General features: G+C 37.7%; 1 protein-coding gene across 5 annotated transcripts in view; it reads right to left on the bottom strand.

Annotated features, from left to right (window-relative positions):
- The window catches only part of ARHGAP21 (Rho GTPase activating protein 21), a 117,959-nt gene that overhangs the window by 31,940 nt on the left and 66,516 nt on the right, over positions 1-19,503 (bottom strand). For 3 of the 5 annotated variants that reach the window (XM_082754165.1, XM_082754164.1, XM_082754168.1), the window contains exons 5-7: positions 16,176-16,254; positions 11,213-11,267; positions 560-589 (exon numbers count right to left, since the gene is read on the bottom strand). In XM_082754165.1, the coding sequence (XP_082610291.1) occupies positions 560-589; positions 11,213-11,267; positions 16,176-16,254 (164 nt within the window). The remainder of the gene's footprint in view (positions 1-559; positions 590-11,212; positions 11,268-16,175; positions 16,255-19,503) is intronic. The other 2 variants (XM_082754167.1, XM_082754166.1) reach the window with 1 other exon arrangement.

The raw sequence follows: 19,503 nt of genomic DNA, 5'->3' as shown, positions 1-19,503 counted from the left end.
AAAAAAAGTCAATGAGAAGCATACAGCATACCTGACAGCCTATTATTTCAAAACTTTAGCGTGACTTTATTCAGGTTAAACATAATGAAATAAAAGAGCCAACGCAGAGCCTGCCAATGCAACTGAAGATTAAAATGATTTCTCAGGGCTTTTACACGTTGAGGTGTGGTGCCGTATCCCAGCATTTCCTCTCCAAACCATAACATGCTCAATTCCAGAATATCAACGTGCCCTGTCTTTGATACCAGACAGGTTACAAAAGCCCGAGCGCAGCCATAAAATTAATACAGAGCAAAGTACAGAGGCGGGCGAGGCATTTAAATACTGCTGCAATAAATGTTATACTAAGCATTAGTGAACTGCAAAATATTAAAGCACACTGACCAAGTCACAGGCACAAACCACAAATTAAGAGATTAGCATTACAAAGAGAAATCAGCTCGGACTATCTAGCTCATTTCCAACGAACTTGCTATTTCGTACCCTTGCTTCTCGCAAACCACTTGAGAAAAACATGCCTTAGCAAACACATCAGAAATGGCTACTGTGCATTTCTTACCAGTGCTGTGACATCCTTTGTAAACTGCAGCTGGCAGAAAACAGGAAAACATAGTAAAAGCTGCTTACAGATGTAAAGACAGAATTATGTTGTCATATTGATGTTGGATACAGCAAGCTAAAAATACAACTACACTGATTTCACTGGAAGGTACCAAGAGAGGTAAAGGGCAGTAGAGCAGAAAAAAGAACTTCAGCTTCCTTCTGAGCATGTCCATCTCCGGCTTTTTTCTGCTGCTTGCATTTATCCCCTAGCATTACAAAAACCAAAATATATTTGTGCCATTTTGCCTTGGCGCATCCCCACAGCTGCCTGCAGAGAGCTCTGCTTCTATACAACCCGACTTCCCTTCCACTACAGCCACATTACTGTCTCTCATTTCCCCTGGGCTGCTACCATCCCTGCTTCCTGGTGACGAAACAAGGGCTGTATTATGCCTTTAAACCAGCACACCCCTTCCCCACATATATCTGAACATGACCACAAGCTGTCAGCTGACTGCAGCTGCTTTCACGCTGCACAGCTGAAATTGGAGGAATGATGCTGCAGAAACACTCCCCTCATGTGATTTATTCCCCCCTCCCGATCCGTAGTAGCAAAAAAAAAAATGAAGCCAGATTACTACTGGATGTGGCACATTTAATGGAGGGAAGGAGCATACAAAGATAAATATTTCTAAATTTCTGAATCTTCAAACAAATGGTTATATTTAAGATCTCGATATGGTGTAAGAATAAGGAAAAAAAAATTGAAAAAATGCCAAAGACCTGTAAAACAGATGGAGTAAGGAACTAGTAGCATGCAAGACAAACAAAACCAACCCCCCACCCAAATCAGAAAACAGTTACTACTTCGTAGAGCTGATAAAACAGTTTTGAACGTGGGCTAGACATGTTCCACCACGATCAAACACACCGAGCTTGTGCTTTTGTGAAACACGCCCACGACAGACAATGCTTCATTGACTTTGACAGCAGAAAGGCGAAATTCCAAAGCTGGTGTGATCAGATCAGAGCTGAGGGCTACAAATGAATATAAAAATCAATTCCTACCTAGGTCTTGACAAAAATCAATCACAGATATTAAAATATAATCTTCAGAGGACAGCATTATTCTCACAGGGTCCAAAATAAAACCAGCCAGATTTCCACCCCCCCCCCCCCCTTCTGCCCCAATAAAGAGCAAGTTTTCATGACTGCAGGTATATTTAAAATACAGTGTTAATAGAAATAAAAGGTTTCAGTGTTGGAAAGCATACTTCTTTCAATCTCATCCCACCCAATTTTCAAGGAATCGTTAAAACAAAGCTAAACTTTCTTCCAAGGAAGATAAAAGTTCATAAAGGGCTGTGATGTTTACATAAAGGGATATTTAACCCAAGTTTCATAATCCTCAATAAGGACCAAAAGAGAAATTTTGCAGCTTTTAAAGAAATGCAGAACATCAGAAGTAACTTCTGTTCAAATACTACCAAGCTGAATGATGCACTATCAGCCTTTTTCTTACAAAACATTTTAACTGCTTTAATGAGAAAATGCTTATTTTTTTTTGTTAATTAATAGAAAGATGTAAGTACATCAAAATACTTCTTAGCATTTGCACACTATTTAGATACTTAGCATATTTTGCAGCTATATGTATAGCTATACTACGCTAATTTAAGTGATTGCAATAGAAAACTTAGTACAAAAGAGTATTTGGGTATGACTTACATTTAAGCACTTAAAAAAAAAAAAAAGAAATCAAAAGAAAAACCCAACCAGCCTTCCAACTTGAAATACATGAATAAAATTCAATTCCTACAGGAGCTAAGTGCTCTGCAGGTAACCAGAAGTTCATCGTGATCCCAAAATTCAGTCTTGCAATGTTAAGCTCTTTCCCAGTTTCTCAAAAACCACCACAAAACAAGCACACAGAAAACCTGAAATTATGGCAAGCTTCCTACACAAATACAGTGATTTAGCGTGACACTATCAGCTCTGATGGAGAACAGCTCTGCAACCATTTCTAGAAGGAAATTGCTCTTACAGTACGAATTCAGTGTGCTTCCAGTTACTGGGTACAATTTCTCTGCCACCTTGCAATTTACTTTTGTTTGCACCAAGCTTGCAAACTCATAAGCCTAAGGATGAATTTCTTACTGTGAATTTGTATAGGCATAACCAGTTAAAACCCAAACGTGCTGAAGTAACACATTCATGCCTTACAATATGCAGAACAAATGACTTTAAGCAAATAAAACATTCCACGTGACATTTTATTAACCCACCCACCAAAAAAAAATCAAGGGAAAGCTTTTGCTCACGTTCATGATTTCCCACTTGCTTTTATGCCACGTGGTGTCAGAATAACGATAGTCCCTGTCCAAGGATTCTTCCTCCTAGCAACAATCGTGGCAAATCCCTGGACTTTCAAGAGCTTGAGACAACCTTGTCCTATATCCCTTAGCCCAAACCCCAAAAAGCACGTAGCCACACGTTCAACAATAAAAGGATAAATAAACAGACTCATCTCAACAGAATTACTTGCAGACTTGGAGATAAGCATTTTGGTGAATCAGAAGCCAATGCAGCTTGGAAGGCTGAGCTTGGGGTGTTCTCCCTTCCCTCTGCAATCAGTTCTGCTTTACATTAAGGTTCTTTACTACTTCCTAAATTATTTTCCCCAGTCCCAGTTTACTCACATTCAGCACAAACAGGAGCAGAACACCGGAAAAGGTTTTCAGCTGTCCGAAAATGAAACGTTTTCCACTTACAGCTATGTACTAGCAATGGCTGTAGTACAGCTCAAGTGGTTTCACATCATTCTGACACCCAACACAACAGCCAGGTAACATTTAAATCAAAAAGCAGAAAATCATACACTCCGTAAGAGACTTTCTTGTAAATATAGCATAAGCTGGAGTTAGGGGGTGTGAAGAAAATTGTATTTTCTAACAGATACACTGTTAAAATACCAAAGTTTAAGTCTCTTCTCCTTTAGGTCAGTGTGCCTTCACACCACACCCCTCCAATTGCATTTGCTGCCAGAGCTTTAATATTAACCCTCACGTGCATTACTGGCTGTGTCAGTACAAAATCTGACAGTAAGCAAATGCTGCTTATGAAAACACGGCTATTTATTAAAAACCAACTAAACAAAAATATTTCAGTTTGCCAGTGAAATAGCCACGTTCCTCCATTAGCTCTGATGTAACTGGATGGTCTCAGGAAAAAAAATACATAATTGGTAAAGTTGAATGAAGCCAGGCCTGTCCTCAGCAGCAGCTGGGGCTTATGAAACTCTAGAATAGATTTCCTTACACAAGCTTTTATTTTTTCTTTTTTCCCCCCTTTCTTCTTATTTTTAATGCAGGTGCATCACCGGCAATTTCATAGTAAGTACAAGCGCTCGAGAGCTGGCGAACTCCACAAAAACTGTATCAGAAACAAGAAAGAAGCGATCTTTTCTGCCCAGATTCACCAGTATACTGAAAAACTCAATCACAAGGTTTGTACCTGACTAGAAATGAGGAGGAAAACAAAACAAAACAAAACAAAACAAAAAAACACAGAAGGAATGTGCTTTAAATGTGCTTTAAAGATGTGCTTTATTTGTCCTTCAGGCACTCTGAGTCATTCCCATCTAGATTTTTTTGTCCCCCAACTACCCGCAGCCAGAAAGATTTCTGTTCAAATTTGGATCAGTTTTGAGCTATCAATGCACATTTTCAGTGGTCCAAAACTTTAAGGAAAGATTAAGATGTTAACTAAAACACAGGCAAGAAGGAACTAAATTAAGGACGAGTACAAGATGTAGTTCTCCTCTCTCCCTGTCGCAAAAAGATACATATAAAGTTATTAACAGCCCTCCTTTATTGTACTTTTAGCACTGTTAATAGAATATCCAGTGAAATCTTGTGGTAAATGAAACGACAGAGGGCTTTCTGAAACCCTAGGGCAGGTTTTAACAGATTCGTAGACTAGTAATATCTAAATGGTGACAATTAGGAGTATAAGAAATCAATCCAGATTCACTTCTGCTACTCTGGGAGGCAATTCCTATTAAGATTTTTTTTTCTTATTAATTATTTGAAATGAAACTGTTGGAGATGGGCTGAAGGTTAGGAAAGGTGGATTTCTCAGTAGGTAACTAGAGAGAGAAATGCCAGAGAATGAACCATGGGAAGTCAGGGTTTGTTGCATATACTGCATGTGTGTTGGTTTTCATTTATATAAACAGATGTGTATGCACACAGAAGAGACACATTTACACATATTTACATACATGCACAAATGTTTACGTATTAAGAAGCACTAGATATAACATCAGCAAGCCAGGCTTGAAATAGCTTTCCAAATGTACAGCTCCAATTTATAAAATAGATCATATTAAAGATGCGATTTGTAAAGAGCAGTACTTTAAAGTGCCTGACACTGGAAAATTCAGTGCCTTGTAAGTTACACAAGGATCAATGAGCAACCATGCAGATTCCAGCATGAATGTATCTCAAAAGAAATGGTTCAAAAATCCTATATATTAAGGACACCCCAGCTCAAAGCCTATAGACAAGAGCTGAACTAAGGCTGAACTCTAACTGGGCTCAGCAATTTCAGGTTTCCCTCTATGGTGAGTGAGTTTACATCAGTTTTGTGTGTCACAAAGTTTTTCAATGACCGAAGGATGTTGTAACTTGACCATCCAGGAGGCTATAAACCAGCAATAGTTGTATTAAATGCACTCAAGAAATGGAGTTATTTGCAGTCCACCTGAACGTGTCATCCTGTGGGTATGAAATCAGTGATGCTAATGCATACAAGATGGATAATTTCTCTCAAAAAACATTTGCCAATGCTACACAATTTTATTTTTTTTTAATAGACTGATCAAATTTGAAACACAAATTATAATACAGTAGTAATCCTCCTCCTCGTGGTCTCAGTATGGTCACACACCAGCTACAAGCTTTCTTTACACAAAACCTGTAGTGGAGAGACATGAAGGATTGCTGTTCAAAAGATGTCTGAGAACCACAGACTGACATTAATTATGAAACAGCTGAAATCTACAGCAAGAGAGGAATTCTCTGTGGGCCTTTTGGCAATAGGCAGGTATCCCAGTCTACTCTGAAATTTAGAATTTGGGCACTGTTGCCCTTTATGAATTTTTTTCTTTAAAAGTAAAGGCTCTCAGTATTTCCACCTGAGCCCTTTTGCCATCTCCTTTTGGCAAGCTAAGGGACAAACTGCATTTACTTTCCAGCTGTCCACTCGTGCTTGATAAAAAACACCTCTCCGCTTTGTTTCCAAACTTTACTGTTCAAAAAGTGTATTAAGAGTTTCAGATTTTGGTATAATAGAACAGAACGACAACTTACATAAAATTTTCCAGTGTCTCGATTGACATTGTTTCGCGTGTGTTCAAAATGTGCACTTCTGGATCTATTACATAAAATGGAAACCGTTCAAAAAGCATCTTTCCAAAGACAAAACTGGCATCACACAACTGAGCTCCAGTCCTAATTAATTCAGTTCTTTCTGCACAAACGGAGAAATTTGTTCTGCAGTCTACAAAACTAACAAACCACCATTTGTTACGGCTTCTGACCCTCGCTTCCTATTGCTTTTCCCCTCCTACGCCCTTTCACTCGCAGCCTCCACCAAGCCATCTCCTCTCTGAAAAGGCAGTCCCAGCCCCAACACCTCCAACTCCTGATTTCCATCCAACAGCACTCCCAGCTGCCCTACAAACGGTGCAGAAGGTCCCCAGTCGTGCCACGTTCCTTGGCAGTAAGGCAGGTGTTTGTACAACAGGCTGATTTTGTCAGGGACAGGACAAACAGAGCAGCTAATTGGAGCCTTCAGCCTTGGAAAGAAAATGCTTCATCTCCCTAGCTGCTAATGACAAGGTTTCAAACCAGCGTTCTGGGCAATGAGTCCAGCATCAACAGGGCTGTAAGCAGGAGAAAGAAAAGGGAGTGACAGCTACGAATATTGCAGTGATTATTTCGTTCCCTTAACAATAAATCTAAAAGAAGGTAGCTCTGAACGTTTTCATTAAGATAGGCTCTGATACACCATGCTGGCTTCTCATCCTCTATTTTATTCTCTTCGCTCAGTTCAGTGTTTTAACTAAGATGATGCCAATGCCAGCCTTCAGCACGGCCGCCTGGTGATGTGCACACCATCAGAGGAGCCAGAGACACCTCTCAGACTGCACAGCTGATTGGAAACAGCCTCTCTGACAGTTCATGTGCTGCATTTTAGCAAGTAAGTAATGACAATCCTATGCAGTTGAGAAACTGAGTCATAGCTTCACAGGGAAATGTTGTAGAAAGAAGAGTGGCTACACATCAAATGCTTAACAAAAAGTGAATGGAAATGGGGAAAAGTCTTCTATTTCAATATAAATACCAGAAGACCATATACATATGAGACGTAAGATCGTATTACACCTTGATAGGCTTATAACTCAATGAAAATCCAGTATTCCCTCTTCACAAAAAAAGACACATTGCCTCTGTAAAGTCCATTTCTTTAGAGAACTACAGTTTTTTATCCCAAATCACTCTGAAGCTACATCTTACTGTCTAAATCTATGGGCTAAGAGATTAAAAGAGTTAATTTTACACTATAGGACAAGGTCTCAGATTAAAATACCTTACCTGTTACAAATATATTTAGTTATGAGCCCACTTGGGAAGAATCATTCTCTGGGGTGGTCACCAAGTTAAAAAACTTCTAAGTTTTAGTAAGTAAAAAATGGAATTCCTATTGTATGTTCATTGTCACTGCATTTAGATCTGTTTTTCATGTAATTGAAACCCCAGAACTAGAAGTTACAGCTCATGCTTATCTTAAAATATTTCCTGACTCCTTTTCCACTGCTAATTAACACAAACTTACTTCTGAGCACTTTTTTTGCTCCTTCCCTGTTATCATACCTGCTATTTCTGTATTTCCATCACCTTTGTGACCTGTATTTTCAGCCACTCTTTGTTTTGCCTACAAAGTTAAAGCATTTGCTCCTTCCTCTCACCTCTCCTTCCAGTGTGCTTATCAGTCCACCTGAGTTGCCCATGTACACTTACTGGAAACATTCAGGGAAACAAACAGAATGTAAAAGTTGAATGACCCAATACAAGCATTTTATTAGATATCCTGAACACCGTGTCTAAAACACCAGTGCTCTTCCTCCTCTCTCCTTCAGTTTTTTCATTCCAGAGTAGCCTGAAAGCCTGAAGGCACAGGTCTGGAAGCTCTGGATAACTAAGATGGTCCTCCTCACTATGTTTGCAAAGGGAATCTGCCAAATTCAGCTGCAAGGTTCGACATCTGTGCTCAAATTCAGAAACTCCTCAAGCCAAAAGTAAAGCCATGTGGAAATTATTTTATATATGTTTCTTTACACAGAATAAATCGAATCACTCAACTACTGATTGGAAGGGATTCCTGGAGATCACGCAGTTCAATCCACCATTCAAAGCTGAACTACCACCAACACCCTCGTCAGCCAGTGCTTTGTCTAGCTGTGTCTCAAACTTCCACAGATGGCGATGCCATCTGCACTGATTCCAGTGCTATACGACCCTCTCAGAAAAAAAAAAGAAAAAAAAAAAAGAAGCACGAAGTGCTACTATATCACACTTCCTGATGCCTAATTTGAACCTTCCAAGTGACTGCTTATGGCTGTCCTCTACTGTGAACAGTTTGTCTCCATCCTCTTGGTAACTGCTCTCTAATTGTGGACTGCTGTTACTTCACCCTTTAGCCACCCCTTTACCAGACTAAATCGGAGCTCCTGAACCTCTCCTCGTAAGGCTGCATGTTCCAGGAGCCTGACCATGCCTCTAGCTCTCTTCTGGACCTTTTCCAGCTTCTTCCCATCCTTCTCAAAGTACGCATAAAATTCCAGGTACAGCCTCATCAGCGTGTCAGGTGGGGTGTAACAGCTTCCTCTGCCTGAGGGCTGAGCTGCACATGAGCACAGCGGGGACTCACGGACCCTGGTGCCCGCTGCAACCCCTGCCTTGTTTTCAGCAGGACTCTTATTCAGCCGGTCGCCTCCACAATGATGCACAGTGCTTGTTATGCCTGACTTGCAGAGTTTTCATGTTCCTCGTTTCATATCACGAGCTATCTGCTGGTCCAGTTCTCAGGAACACCTAAGTCCATCCACACTGAGGCTTCGTCATTCATCCTGTCAGCTTCTGCCTTCTGCATCACACACACAGCTACCTCTTTGTATCAGCTACCTCTTAAGCTAAGCACTCTTAGCTAAGCACTCTTCCAGCCCCTCCTGTCCAGTCACTGGACCTACATTTCCCCTGAAATTCCCACAACTAGAATATTTGCAAAACACTGTCTGGTTACCCTTTATATACCCTGCTTCATTAAGCCCCAGCTGGCCTTTGTCCTCAGATATCTCCACAAAGTTTTTACACTCCTCCTTTGTTCCTTCCTTCTTTTTCAAGTATGCTCCCTTTTCTCCCCTTTAGTTCATAAGGGGCAATTTGTTTAGATAAGCAGTCTTCTATTGAAATTCCTGAATTTCCAACACAAGATGGCTCTTTCCCTGGGATCTCAAGTCTTCTTTAGAAGTCCTTGAAATGCAAAAGAATTCCTAGGAAAATATGCATTTTAAATATATCACTGAATTTTAATTATTTTTTTTTCCATGTGGCAAATAAACCTTTACCAATATTCTAAAGCAAGAAAAATCCAATTCAAGATATAAGTATTCCACTTCAGGTTGCTTATTTTAAACTTATTAAAGGTTTACATGATCAAAATATAAAATTAAGTGTTTCAAAGTTATCAAAAAAAGATCATTTTAAGTAAAATTATCTCAAATTTGGGAAGGAGCATGAAAAAAAAAAAATTAGTTGTCAAGCCTAATTTTTTGCCATGGCCATATTCCTTCCACCATTCCACAAATGACATTTCCAAGATCAGGTCAATGAATGAATGTGACTTTGACACTGACTTCACTGATGACAAGATTTCACTTGCAACTCCCCTCCACATAAGAACTGTGCACATGCCACAGAGGGCAGTGAGATCTGGACTGGAGCACTTCATTGTTAATATTGATGAATGGATTTGAAGCCCCCTTTTCAGGAAATTCAATACCTCAACAGGTTCAGACATACACAGACATTTCTGAAAACTAAATTCAAGGTTTATAAATAGTGACCTAAAAGCAGGAACAAGCAACTGTGTTCTTTATGTAGCCAACCTAGCAGTAAGTCATTAACACACCAAGCAGACTGCTGAGTACTACAAAACCTACCACACCCAGCATCATTCCTGAATATAATGAAACTATTTCATCCTCATTGTGCAGATAAATCTTTCTTTAGCCCCTACTACATTACCCATTAGTGCAGAATTTTTCTATTTTTACCTAATACCTGTATTTGTTATCAAGTTTGCAGTTACAACATCTGAAGATATGTACTGCAAAATTTATGACACCTGTCAAAACCAAAATTAAATTCCTTAAAATACTGTAACAACTTTTAGAACGTACTTCAGTGATGAGTGTGTTTTGATTCCTGCATTAATAAGGGTATTGTACTTTGCCAGTTATCATTCATTCTGAGCTTACACTGACAGGACGTTACCGCTTATATAAGCTGTACTTCATTCAGGAATAAGAATTTGCTGAGTCAGTTTATATTTTGTTTAGACATATGATTCACAAAAAAGCTAACACAATGTTAATAAAAAAAAGATTAAAAACAGAAAAATAAAACAAAAACAAAAACAAACAAACAAACAAACAAACAAAAAACGGTTTCTCAGCTGAAATGAAGAAATTACTTTGTCACAGACAGCGAAAGGAGTAACGTTCCATGCTGTTACTCTGAAAATTCACTGCACTTTAAGTGTGAGCATTCAGCTTTGAGCAAATTTCTTCACCAAGTCTTATCATTAGAACAGTAGATTTCAGCTTCCGAAGGCTGAAGATTAATTATCACATTCTGCAGAGGAATTACATGCATTTTTTATTTGACTGAAGTTCCAGTGGTGCACGTCTCAAAAGAATGCTGACTTATTTTAGATGTGATTAAATTTCTCCCCCTCTGCGACGTTGTAAAAAGGAGAAAATCGTAGGATTCTCTTGTATGATGCCATTCATTTCTATCACCTGTATCTTCAGATGTTGCAGCTGTTAAAGACCAACACCTCAATAAAACATACACTCAAATAGAGATGATGACTTCTAGAAATACTCTGTCATCATACCTTCTGACTGCAGAGCAAACTGCAGCTATCAGAAGTCTTTTCCGCTAGGCCTGAGCACACTCAATGCTCAGTCTTGCAGAACACAGACAACATCTGTCTCTTCATGGCCTTCCTCTAGCAGATGCTCTGCAGAAGTGACAGTCCTCAAGGCAGGCCCACTTTTATCCAAACAAATGCATCATAGCCAACAGGAGCTTAAATTCCTCTCTGTCATATTATAATCATGTATTGACACAACATAAAAGCAGACCAACAGCAGTCAGAAGAAACTCAAACAAGTTACAGAGGCAACACAAAGCATCAGAACACTTTTGTACAATGACAATTCCACATCAAACTAATCCTCTTTTCACAGTCAGATAAGGACGCTAGAATAAAAAAAATATAAATCACAACTCTTCATAAAAAAGCTTCATAAACATACCAACTGAAGGATGTCCTCGTCTTTTGGCATAACACTAAGTTCCAATATGCTGTCACTGAAACAGAAAAAAAACACACCACATATCAACTTTTGTAATGTGAAATTATTTTTTTTTTTCCAAAAAGATGATAGAATAACTTCCACCAGAGTCTTAGCAGCAAAAATGTTTTAATATACTAGCTTTACGGATAAGGCAATGTACTTTGTCAATTTTATTTCATTATTTATCATTAAGAGTCCTAAGATACATTAGATGTTTGGAGCTTCTCTGACAGAACAAGGTAACAAATCTTTAAACACAAGTAAAATTTCCCTTTATCTTCCACTTCAAATTAAAGTCCATTAGCACTCTTCAAAATTGCTGGGGATAGTCCAAAATACCCAAATAAAACAGTTATCAATTTTTCAGATCTAATCTGGCTGACTGAATTTGTCAATCTGAATTGCTGAAACCAAAAGCAGCACTTTACTTGAAGCGATAAAGATCCTGCCATCTGTACAGGTCAACCAACATAACTCAAGTACATCCAAAATCAGGACATGGAATATAAGATTCACTGGTTATCCAAAAATCAAATACTGCAAAACAGTGAAATCCACAGCCACTGCATATCAGAAAAAAACTATTTTCACAAGCAAATATATACTTGTAACAGTAATGCAAAACAGCTGGATTCTTTTTCATTTCATCTGAGATCATTTAACACTGTTCACATTCATTACATGTGAACTGGACCAGGTACAGAGAAGGGCTATGAAAGATTGCTTGTACAGACTATTTTAACTAGACTTGCAAACCAGTAAATTAAGAGATTACACCTGTTATTAAGGAATCTCACACTTCAAAATATCACAGGGAAGAATATTTAAAGAAACTGACCAACACCAACACAAGTACCAAAGAACAAAACCAAACTGGACAGATCTAACTAGGACTGAGCTTATCTGTACCAGGCAGTACAATTCACTGCTGAGAAAACACAGAAGTAGCACAGAGACCGGCCACCAACTTCAGAGTACATAAAAAAAAAAAATCTATGAAAGGACTGAGAAAGATCTCAATTTCTTATTCCTGCAGAACGGAAAGTCTTGTCTCAAAAGATGTAATGTACAATTTATTCTGCTTTCAGATGTGAAAAATGTTTCTATTTTGTGGTTCCTTTTCCATTTGTTACTGGCCACAGACACAAGGCTGCATTCCAAAACTGCAGAGTACGGGTGTTAGCTTTCACAATATTCCTAAACCATTATTAATCTTGGGAGAAAAAAAAGTGTTCTCCAAATGGCATAGATTAATTTAGCTTTAAAGCCAAAAGTCGTTAGAAACAGGTTTACGTTTGTCTTTTAAATCTATGCACAGCTAGGAAAAATAAGTCTTCCAAAATGCTTTTTCAGTTTTTCAGAATACTGAATTTTAAGACATACAAAAACGATGACTTTTACCTTTTGTGTATTTACAAAACCATTTTCCATTTTGACTGAATGCATAAACAGCAAAACTACTGCCAAAGAATCATTTAAAGTAGTGTCCATCAGGAGGGACTTCTGTCTAAATTCCTCAGTATGGGTATTAAACTACTCACCAGCCATAAAAAAATAAAAATATGGAAGAGATACCCTAGTTTTGGGTATTTCCAGTGAAGTATTCAATACAGTGAAGTATACACATGGGTAGCACATGCGTTTTGTTTAGTCATAATAATGCATATTAGGCAGCTTATAGTTTGATATAATCGATGCTTATTTGCAGGATAAACTTTGCAAATTAAGAACTTCTATAGCATTGCTCATCTTCTGATCCTTTATATATAAATGAAAGTTTCCCACTTATATTTCAACACAGAACACACTATTGTTTTACAGAAGTATAGTGTGCTTTTTAAATACACATTTCTCTCACTTTTTTTTTTTTTTTTTTTTATTAAATCCATTTACACAATTTAACACCTTCTTTAGTAGCCATTCAGAAGAGGAAGGTTGTTCAGGAACAACGCTTTGTACATCATACAAACAGCTCCTCAATTACTCTACTCCTGTTTGCCTGCAGAACATTCTGGAGACAATTTGGATCTTCCTACTTAGTATTTTTCAGACAGCTCAAAAGAAGTGGAATAGACTTAATCATTCTAAATCCCTAAGTTCCAAAATCAAAGTAACAAAAAAAAAAAAAGCAGTTGGGAATCAGGTTTAAAAAAAAAAACAAAACACCAAAGAACAATAAATAATTTATGGAGTTTACATTAGTAATCAGCACGTCTCCAAGCTGATTATGTAAACAGATGAGAATAAATTCTTAATGGACCAAACTAACAACTAAATGTAAAGAGTAGGAAATGTAGATTTAAAAATAATCTTAGAACTAATCTTGCAGGAAATGGTTATTTCTGGAAACTCTTTTGAGGTGTGCCATTCATTATCCAGAGGAAATAATCAGTGTAAGCTTAAATTTATTATCTCCAACCAGAGGAAAATAGATAATGTCCTACACAGCTTGAAAATAAAGCTTTTCCAAGAACAATACAAAACACGCTTGAATTATAGGCCATCAATTAATCCTACTGGAATTTATGGGAATCTTTCATTTAAACATCAAAAAGCATCCATTTGGATCTGGCATGAAGAAGGGGACCAAGTTCTGATGTCTGCAGCATTCTATGATGAGAACAAACCTCTACAATTGAACTATTTTCCAGACATACCATGAGCTGCTGTGGGAATGAAGCTACAGAAGTAATCTAATTAAAAAAAAAATCACAAAGCACAAACAAGTTTCATTGCTCAACAGCTGAACAGTGTGGGGGGAACTCTCTCCCTTGAGAGGCTGCAGAGGTTACACATGCTGTAACTTTACTTAAAACTGCTCTGAAGATGATCAGAAAAATTAGGAAAGAACAGCATTTACAGTTGACAAGATATTTGAAAGGGCAATTTAAAATAATGAAAAATACAGTGATTAATATGTCTAAAAATCATCACACATACAAACTGTAAATGAAACTGTCTCTAGTCATGAACAAGAGATTTCAACTGACAACTTAGTCTTTCAAAAGGCTTTTCAGCAAGTCACTCGCACAAAGCCTGCTGAAGAAACTACAAAGTGACGGATGCAAAACGAGCTAAAACACTGAACAGAGCAAAATCTGCATAACTGGGTAATTTTAAAATTAAGAGTTTAAATACATTCAGAAGTGAACTTATCCAAGACCAATCTATCAAGAACTGTTAAAATCAAGTGATGCAGATAAAAGCTTTGGTTCAACAAGTTCCTGAACAAGGCAGGGTCAGGACTAAGCATACTACATACTCCCAGTGTTTTCATGCACTTCTCCCAGGAATCCATTTCTGGATATTGTCAGAGAGGATACTGACATAAAGAGACCATCAGTCTGGTCCAAGATGCTGACGCTGATACAGGAATGGCATGCTAAAGCAAGATACATTCAACAGAAAGCAATTTCTCTTGCCATGAAATGGTAGGAGCAGCAGATGAAATAAAATTCTTGATGTGTAGAACAAACTGCTGAGTTGAAGAACACTGTTTTCCAGCAAAGAATGAGAGTCCATTCATTAGTCATATGAGAAACTGTCACATAACAGACATCGCTGCCTGTAAGCTGCAAGGAAAATGCACCTGACTAATTCCTTAGTCTGAGCTATCTTTCTACATCAGAATTTGTATTTATCTCTTCATCTTAAGAGATTCAGATGAAGACATCCTGATATTTACATTTTTCATAAAACAAAACAAAAGCAAACCACCAACAAGAACAACAGAACACCACAACCCTCAGGGCTAGACATCATCTTTGGCTGTGATCTGCTGTGACAGAATCACAGAATGGTTTGGGTTGGAGAAGAACGTTAAAGATCATCCAGCTCCAACCCCCCTGCCATGGGCAGGGACACCTCCCACCACACCAGGTTGCCCAAAGCCCCATCCAGCCTGGCCTTGAACAACTCCAGGGATGGGGCATCCACAGCTTCTCTGGGAAACCTGTGCCAATGCCTCACCACCCTCAAAGGAAGTAATTCATTCTTAATATCTGATCTACACTTACCCTCTTTTAGTTCAAAGACACTACTCCTTGCCCTATCACTACACCTCCTGACAAAGAGTCCCTCCCCAACCTTACTGTATGCCTCTTTGAGGTACTGAAAGGCCACTGTAAGGTCTCCGCAGAGCCTTCTCCAGGATGAACAACCCCAGTCCTTATTTTTCCTCCTCCTCCTCCTGTAAGCATAACTAAGTATTAACACATGAAGATTCGCTTAAATTAGAATGTGGTAAGCAATATTCATTTGGAAAACATTTTTCCATCCTGATAATACATCTCTTTTCCACAGAACATTCCTATACTGGAAGATTGTTCCTATAGAAAAAAAAAGAAAAAAAAAAAAAAAAACAAAAAAAACAACAACAACAACAAAAAAAAAACTAGTAAAAGTAGAGAAGAAAACAAGAAAACAGTAAAAGTGGAGACTGACCTGAGACATGAAAATGAGTTTCTGGATTTATGTACAGACATGATTTAACAAGCCCCTGTGAGTTCAAGAGCAGTAAATATTGCTGTTTCTTCACTTTGTGCAAGGTTTGTAACTTGTTGCAATGTAATGGAAAGATGGAGATGCTGCAGCATAGATTTTTCCGAGTTTCATTTTAAGCAGAAAAATGCGTGTTTATGTGGCCCTTATCAGCCTATTTTAAGTTTATACAGCCTTACTCTGTAACACTCCGTGATTTGGTTATAGGGGCCAAGTACTGACATAAACAGACTCTGGCACAAAATAGCACAGCCAATTTTAAGCCTTTTTCAGCATTCAGTAAACATACGAAAACAAATACATAAAACAGCCTGTACTAGGGAAAATTTAAAAATACGATTACTTTTTCAGAACCACCATAAGTAGGCATTTCCTGCTTAGTATAAAAAGTGTGACACACAATTGAATACGAGAATCTTACCTGTTCTGTATCAAAGCAATGACTTGAGAATATGTCTTCCCAATAACACTTTCTCCATTGACTTTTATAATTCTGTCGCCTGTAAAGGGAAAAATTACACCTTAAATCATTTTGTCTTGACTTTTTTTCCTTGTTTTCATTTTGCACTTCTGTATCTCACAACAAGCAGCATCAATACATTAAGTTCAAGGTTAGTCCTCTTTAAAAATGAGAAAAGAAGAAAATTGAAGATGTGCAATAAAATTTTATGTAAACATATACACGATGTCAAATTCCTACACTTTTCACAGGACATCTTCAGATAAGGTATCTTATTTTAAACTTCCAAATAAATCACCTAGAAAATCATAGAAAGAAAACCACAAGCAGGCATAAGCTATATCAGAGGCTCACTTAGGCATCCCATCTTCAAAGTAAAGTTTTCCATGGGTGATATCAAGTACTGCAAACTATGCTTAATTCTCAAGCAAATCCTAAGTAGATATTTCATTCCAAACAATACCAGGTATTAGCTCAGAACACTGACAATGATAGCTGTACAGTTTTCCTTTAATATCGAGAAGTTCCACCATCTCATACTCCTTTCCTCTGAGAAAAAATAAATAGTGTGCTCCAGGTTCTTCCTTCCTCAAAATAATATGGGTTGCTTCCAAGACATTACTGGTTCTTTCATGCCTCTTGGACAGCGTAATGGGTTTTTTTCTTATCCATATAGATCAATCTTTAGACCTCATATCACTTTTAATCAGATTTCTCCTAATAGTCCGTTGTACCTTCTTCACTCAGAGTTTCATTCTCACCATAAATTAAGTAGCACATATATCACTACAAAAACACGACAAGGATTTTCACCTTGTGAACTACTTTCAACTTTTGATGAAGAACTCATCCCATTCCTTCAACAAAAACATGTCATATATTTATGTCATCTCCAATCAGAAGAACAGAAAAGTACGCTGAATTTACTAATGAGGAAAAAATGGTCTCTAAAAGGATTACAGACAGGGCAGGACTATAGAAAGCTGCTGGAAGAAGAATTGAAAAAAGGATCCATGTGAAGAGAGCCAAAGGGAGTGGCTTTTTCCAGTGCTGCTTTACAAATTGAAAGCTTTTTGTGTGTTTTTGGTGTGACCAAATCAAAGACAAAGTAGTTCACACTGAAGACTCAGCCCGACTCAGTGGCAATAATGTTCTAAACATGTTTCCTTTGTGACGTTCCCTGTACAGACCCATGGAGACTTACAAACCCACATGGATCTGCTGACTGTTTTGGATTTGGTGATAATATAATGCAACTAAATTGGTGCAATATTTTCAACTTCATACAAGTTTGCTTTTTAAACTGGTTATCACCCTTTTCTTCACATGAAAGACCCCTCTCAGTTTTTTTCTCTTCCTTCCTAACCTATAAAAGGAACGCTGGTGGCAACATTTAATGATTACCGTCAGTCTTGTGGATTGCTAGGCATCTGCAACATATGGTAATCCCCATCCCTGTGTTGTATACATACAGACACCCTAAGTAATTAGGCTGAAAAGCTCAATTTTCATTAAAATAAAGTTAATTTTGAAGTATTTGAGATTACACCAAAATACATCCTTACAAAAAGCTGCAGGAGATAGAAATGTTATGGTCTGTACCAAAAAAAATATTCTTTCTAACCCCTGTCCTATTAGGTCATATGGCAAGACTTCTTCAAAATGCATCAGATTCTTCCCTGGAACTTAAAACTGGCTTTTTTTTTCCAGGCTGTTTTGGAACTTGCCCACAGATGTAGATCTTCACTCTGTACTCCCATTGAAAAACATAATTAGGAATACCTTGCAAGTAGGTCATATTACCTTACCTACTTTTGTGCAGTGTTTATATTTCAAAGCAACTCAGCAGTGAAATAAGGCTACTTGAAGCACGCACCCAATGAACCAGAACAAGAACCTGGCAAAAAAACTCAAGTGGGACACGCTGCAGAACTGGCTACTTGAAAGAAGTGGTGGCAGCCAACGCTGCAGAACACGATTTTGCTCCAGTTCAGGGCAAAAAAGGCAAGGCTAGTGGCTGTAGGGCAAAACAGGGTATAGAAGCATGAAGGCTGTTTCTCGTATAATTTTTCTCATAGCAATCCAGCAGCCCATTAAAAACCTCTGATCAAAAGTGTTTAAACACACTTAAAACAGCTTTCTTTCTGTACAGATTTTAATCCTTCGTATTCTTGGTTGTATACATGTATAAACCACAGCATAAAGACAAAGTTATGGGAAGCGTGGATCTGTTTTGGCTGTCTCTACTTTGATAAAAATAATTATCTAATACTTACACTTGGAACTCACAGATATGTTCTTTTTAATGAAATATATCAGACATTAAATACAGGAAGTATGATCTTTCTAACTGCAGCCAAGATAACCTTAAAAGAGCATTCAAAAATACTCAAAAGAAGTTGTCTTACGTTTAAGATACTGTACCCTCTTCCCTCAAATTTACAAGAGTACACCATGCTTTCTGGTGAGTAGCAGGCAGGTAAGGTCCTGAAACACAGCTTACTGATTCTGGGTAGTCAAGCTTGGGCTAAGATTGCCAGTATTATGTAGTAAAGGACCCTTCAGCAATGAAATAAGAGCTAAAAAGCAGAACTACCTAAACTAGTATTAGATTTTTCAAGCCTCTTCCTTCCATGATGTAACTGTAAAATAAAGCCAAGTTGGATAAAAAATGAATAAAATCGAAATATAGATAATTGTACAAAATAAATATATAGTGTCTGTACTAGAAGTTAGGCAATCTACCTTGCTGATCATTCCCTGAGTGCTTTATAATGTAATTTCAAGACAGAGATACAGTAATATTTCAACCTCAAGTTTTAAACAAGAAATAGTGGCATGACCCAATTAGATACAATGACTACCAGTGTTTCTAAAATATTCCAGTACATTAAAAATATTTTTTGCATGTATTTTTTGTTCTTCATTCTGGGCTCCTAAAATCTCTTCTATGCCTAAAGATAAAAATATTCTCTACAGATTTCATCTCTTTCAATTTGGCAAACACTGAACAGAGCAGAAATTAACATGGCTCCTCAGTACAACTTCAACATATGCTGCATTTTATCAAGCCAAAACATTTCTTTATATAATAGCATTAAAATAATGCCAAAGTAACCCTCCTCTAAATAACCACTTATGGAAGAGTTAAAAAAGAAAAATACCATATGCTGGAAAGTAGGATCTAGAATTGTTTTTAAATTGCAGATCATCCTAGAATGTTTTTATTTCTTTAGGAGGAAACATACAAAAATTATTCTATTACAGACAAATACATGTACACAATTGT

The sequence above is a fragment of the Aythya marila genome (genome assembly GCF_965140915.1).
Source record: "Aythya marila genome assembly, chromosome: 2".
NCBI classification, from domain to species: domain Eukaryota; kingdom Metazoa; phylum Chordata; class Aves; order Anseriformes; family Anatidae; genus Aythya; species Aythya marila.
Note: the sequence above shows the minus strand (reverse complement) of the source record. Positions and strands in the feature narration are given on the sequence as shown.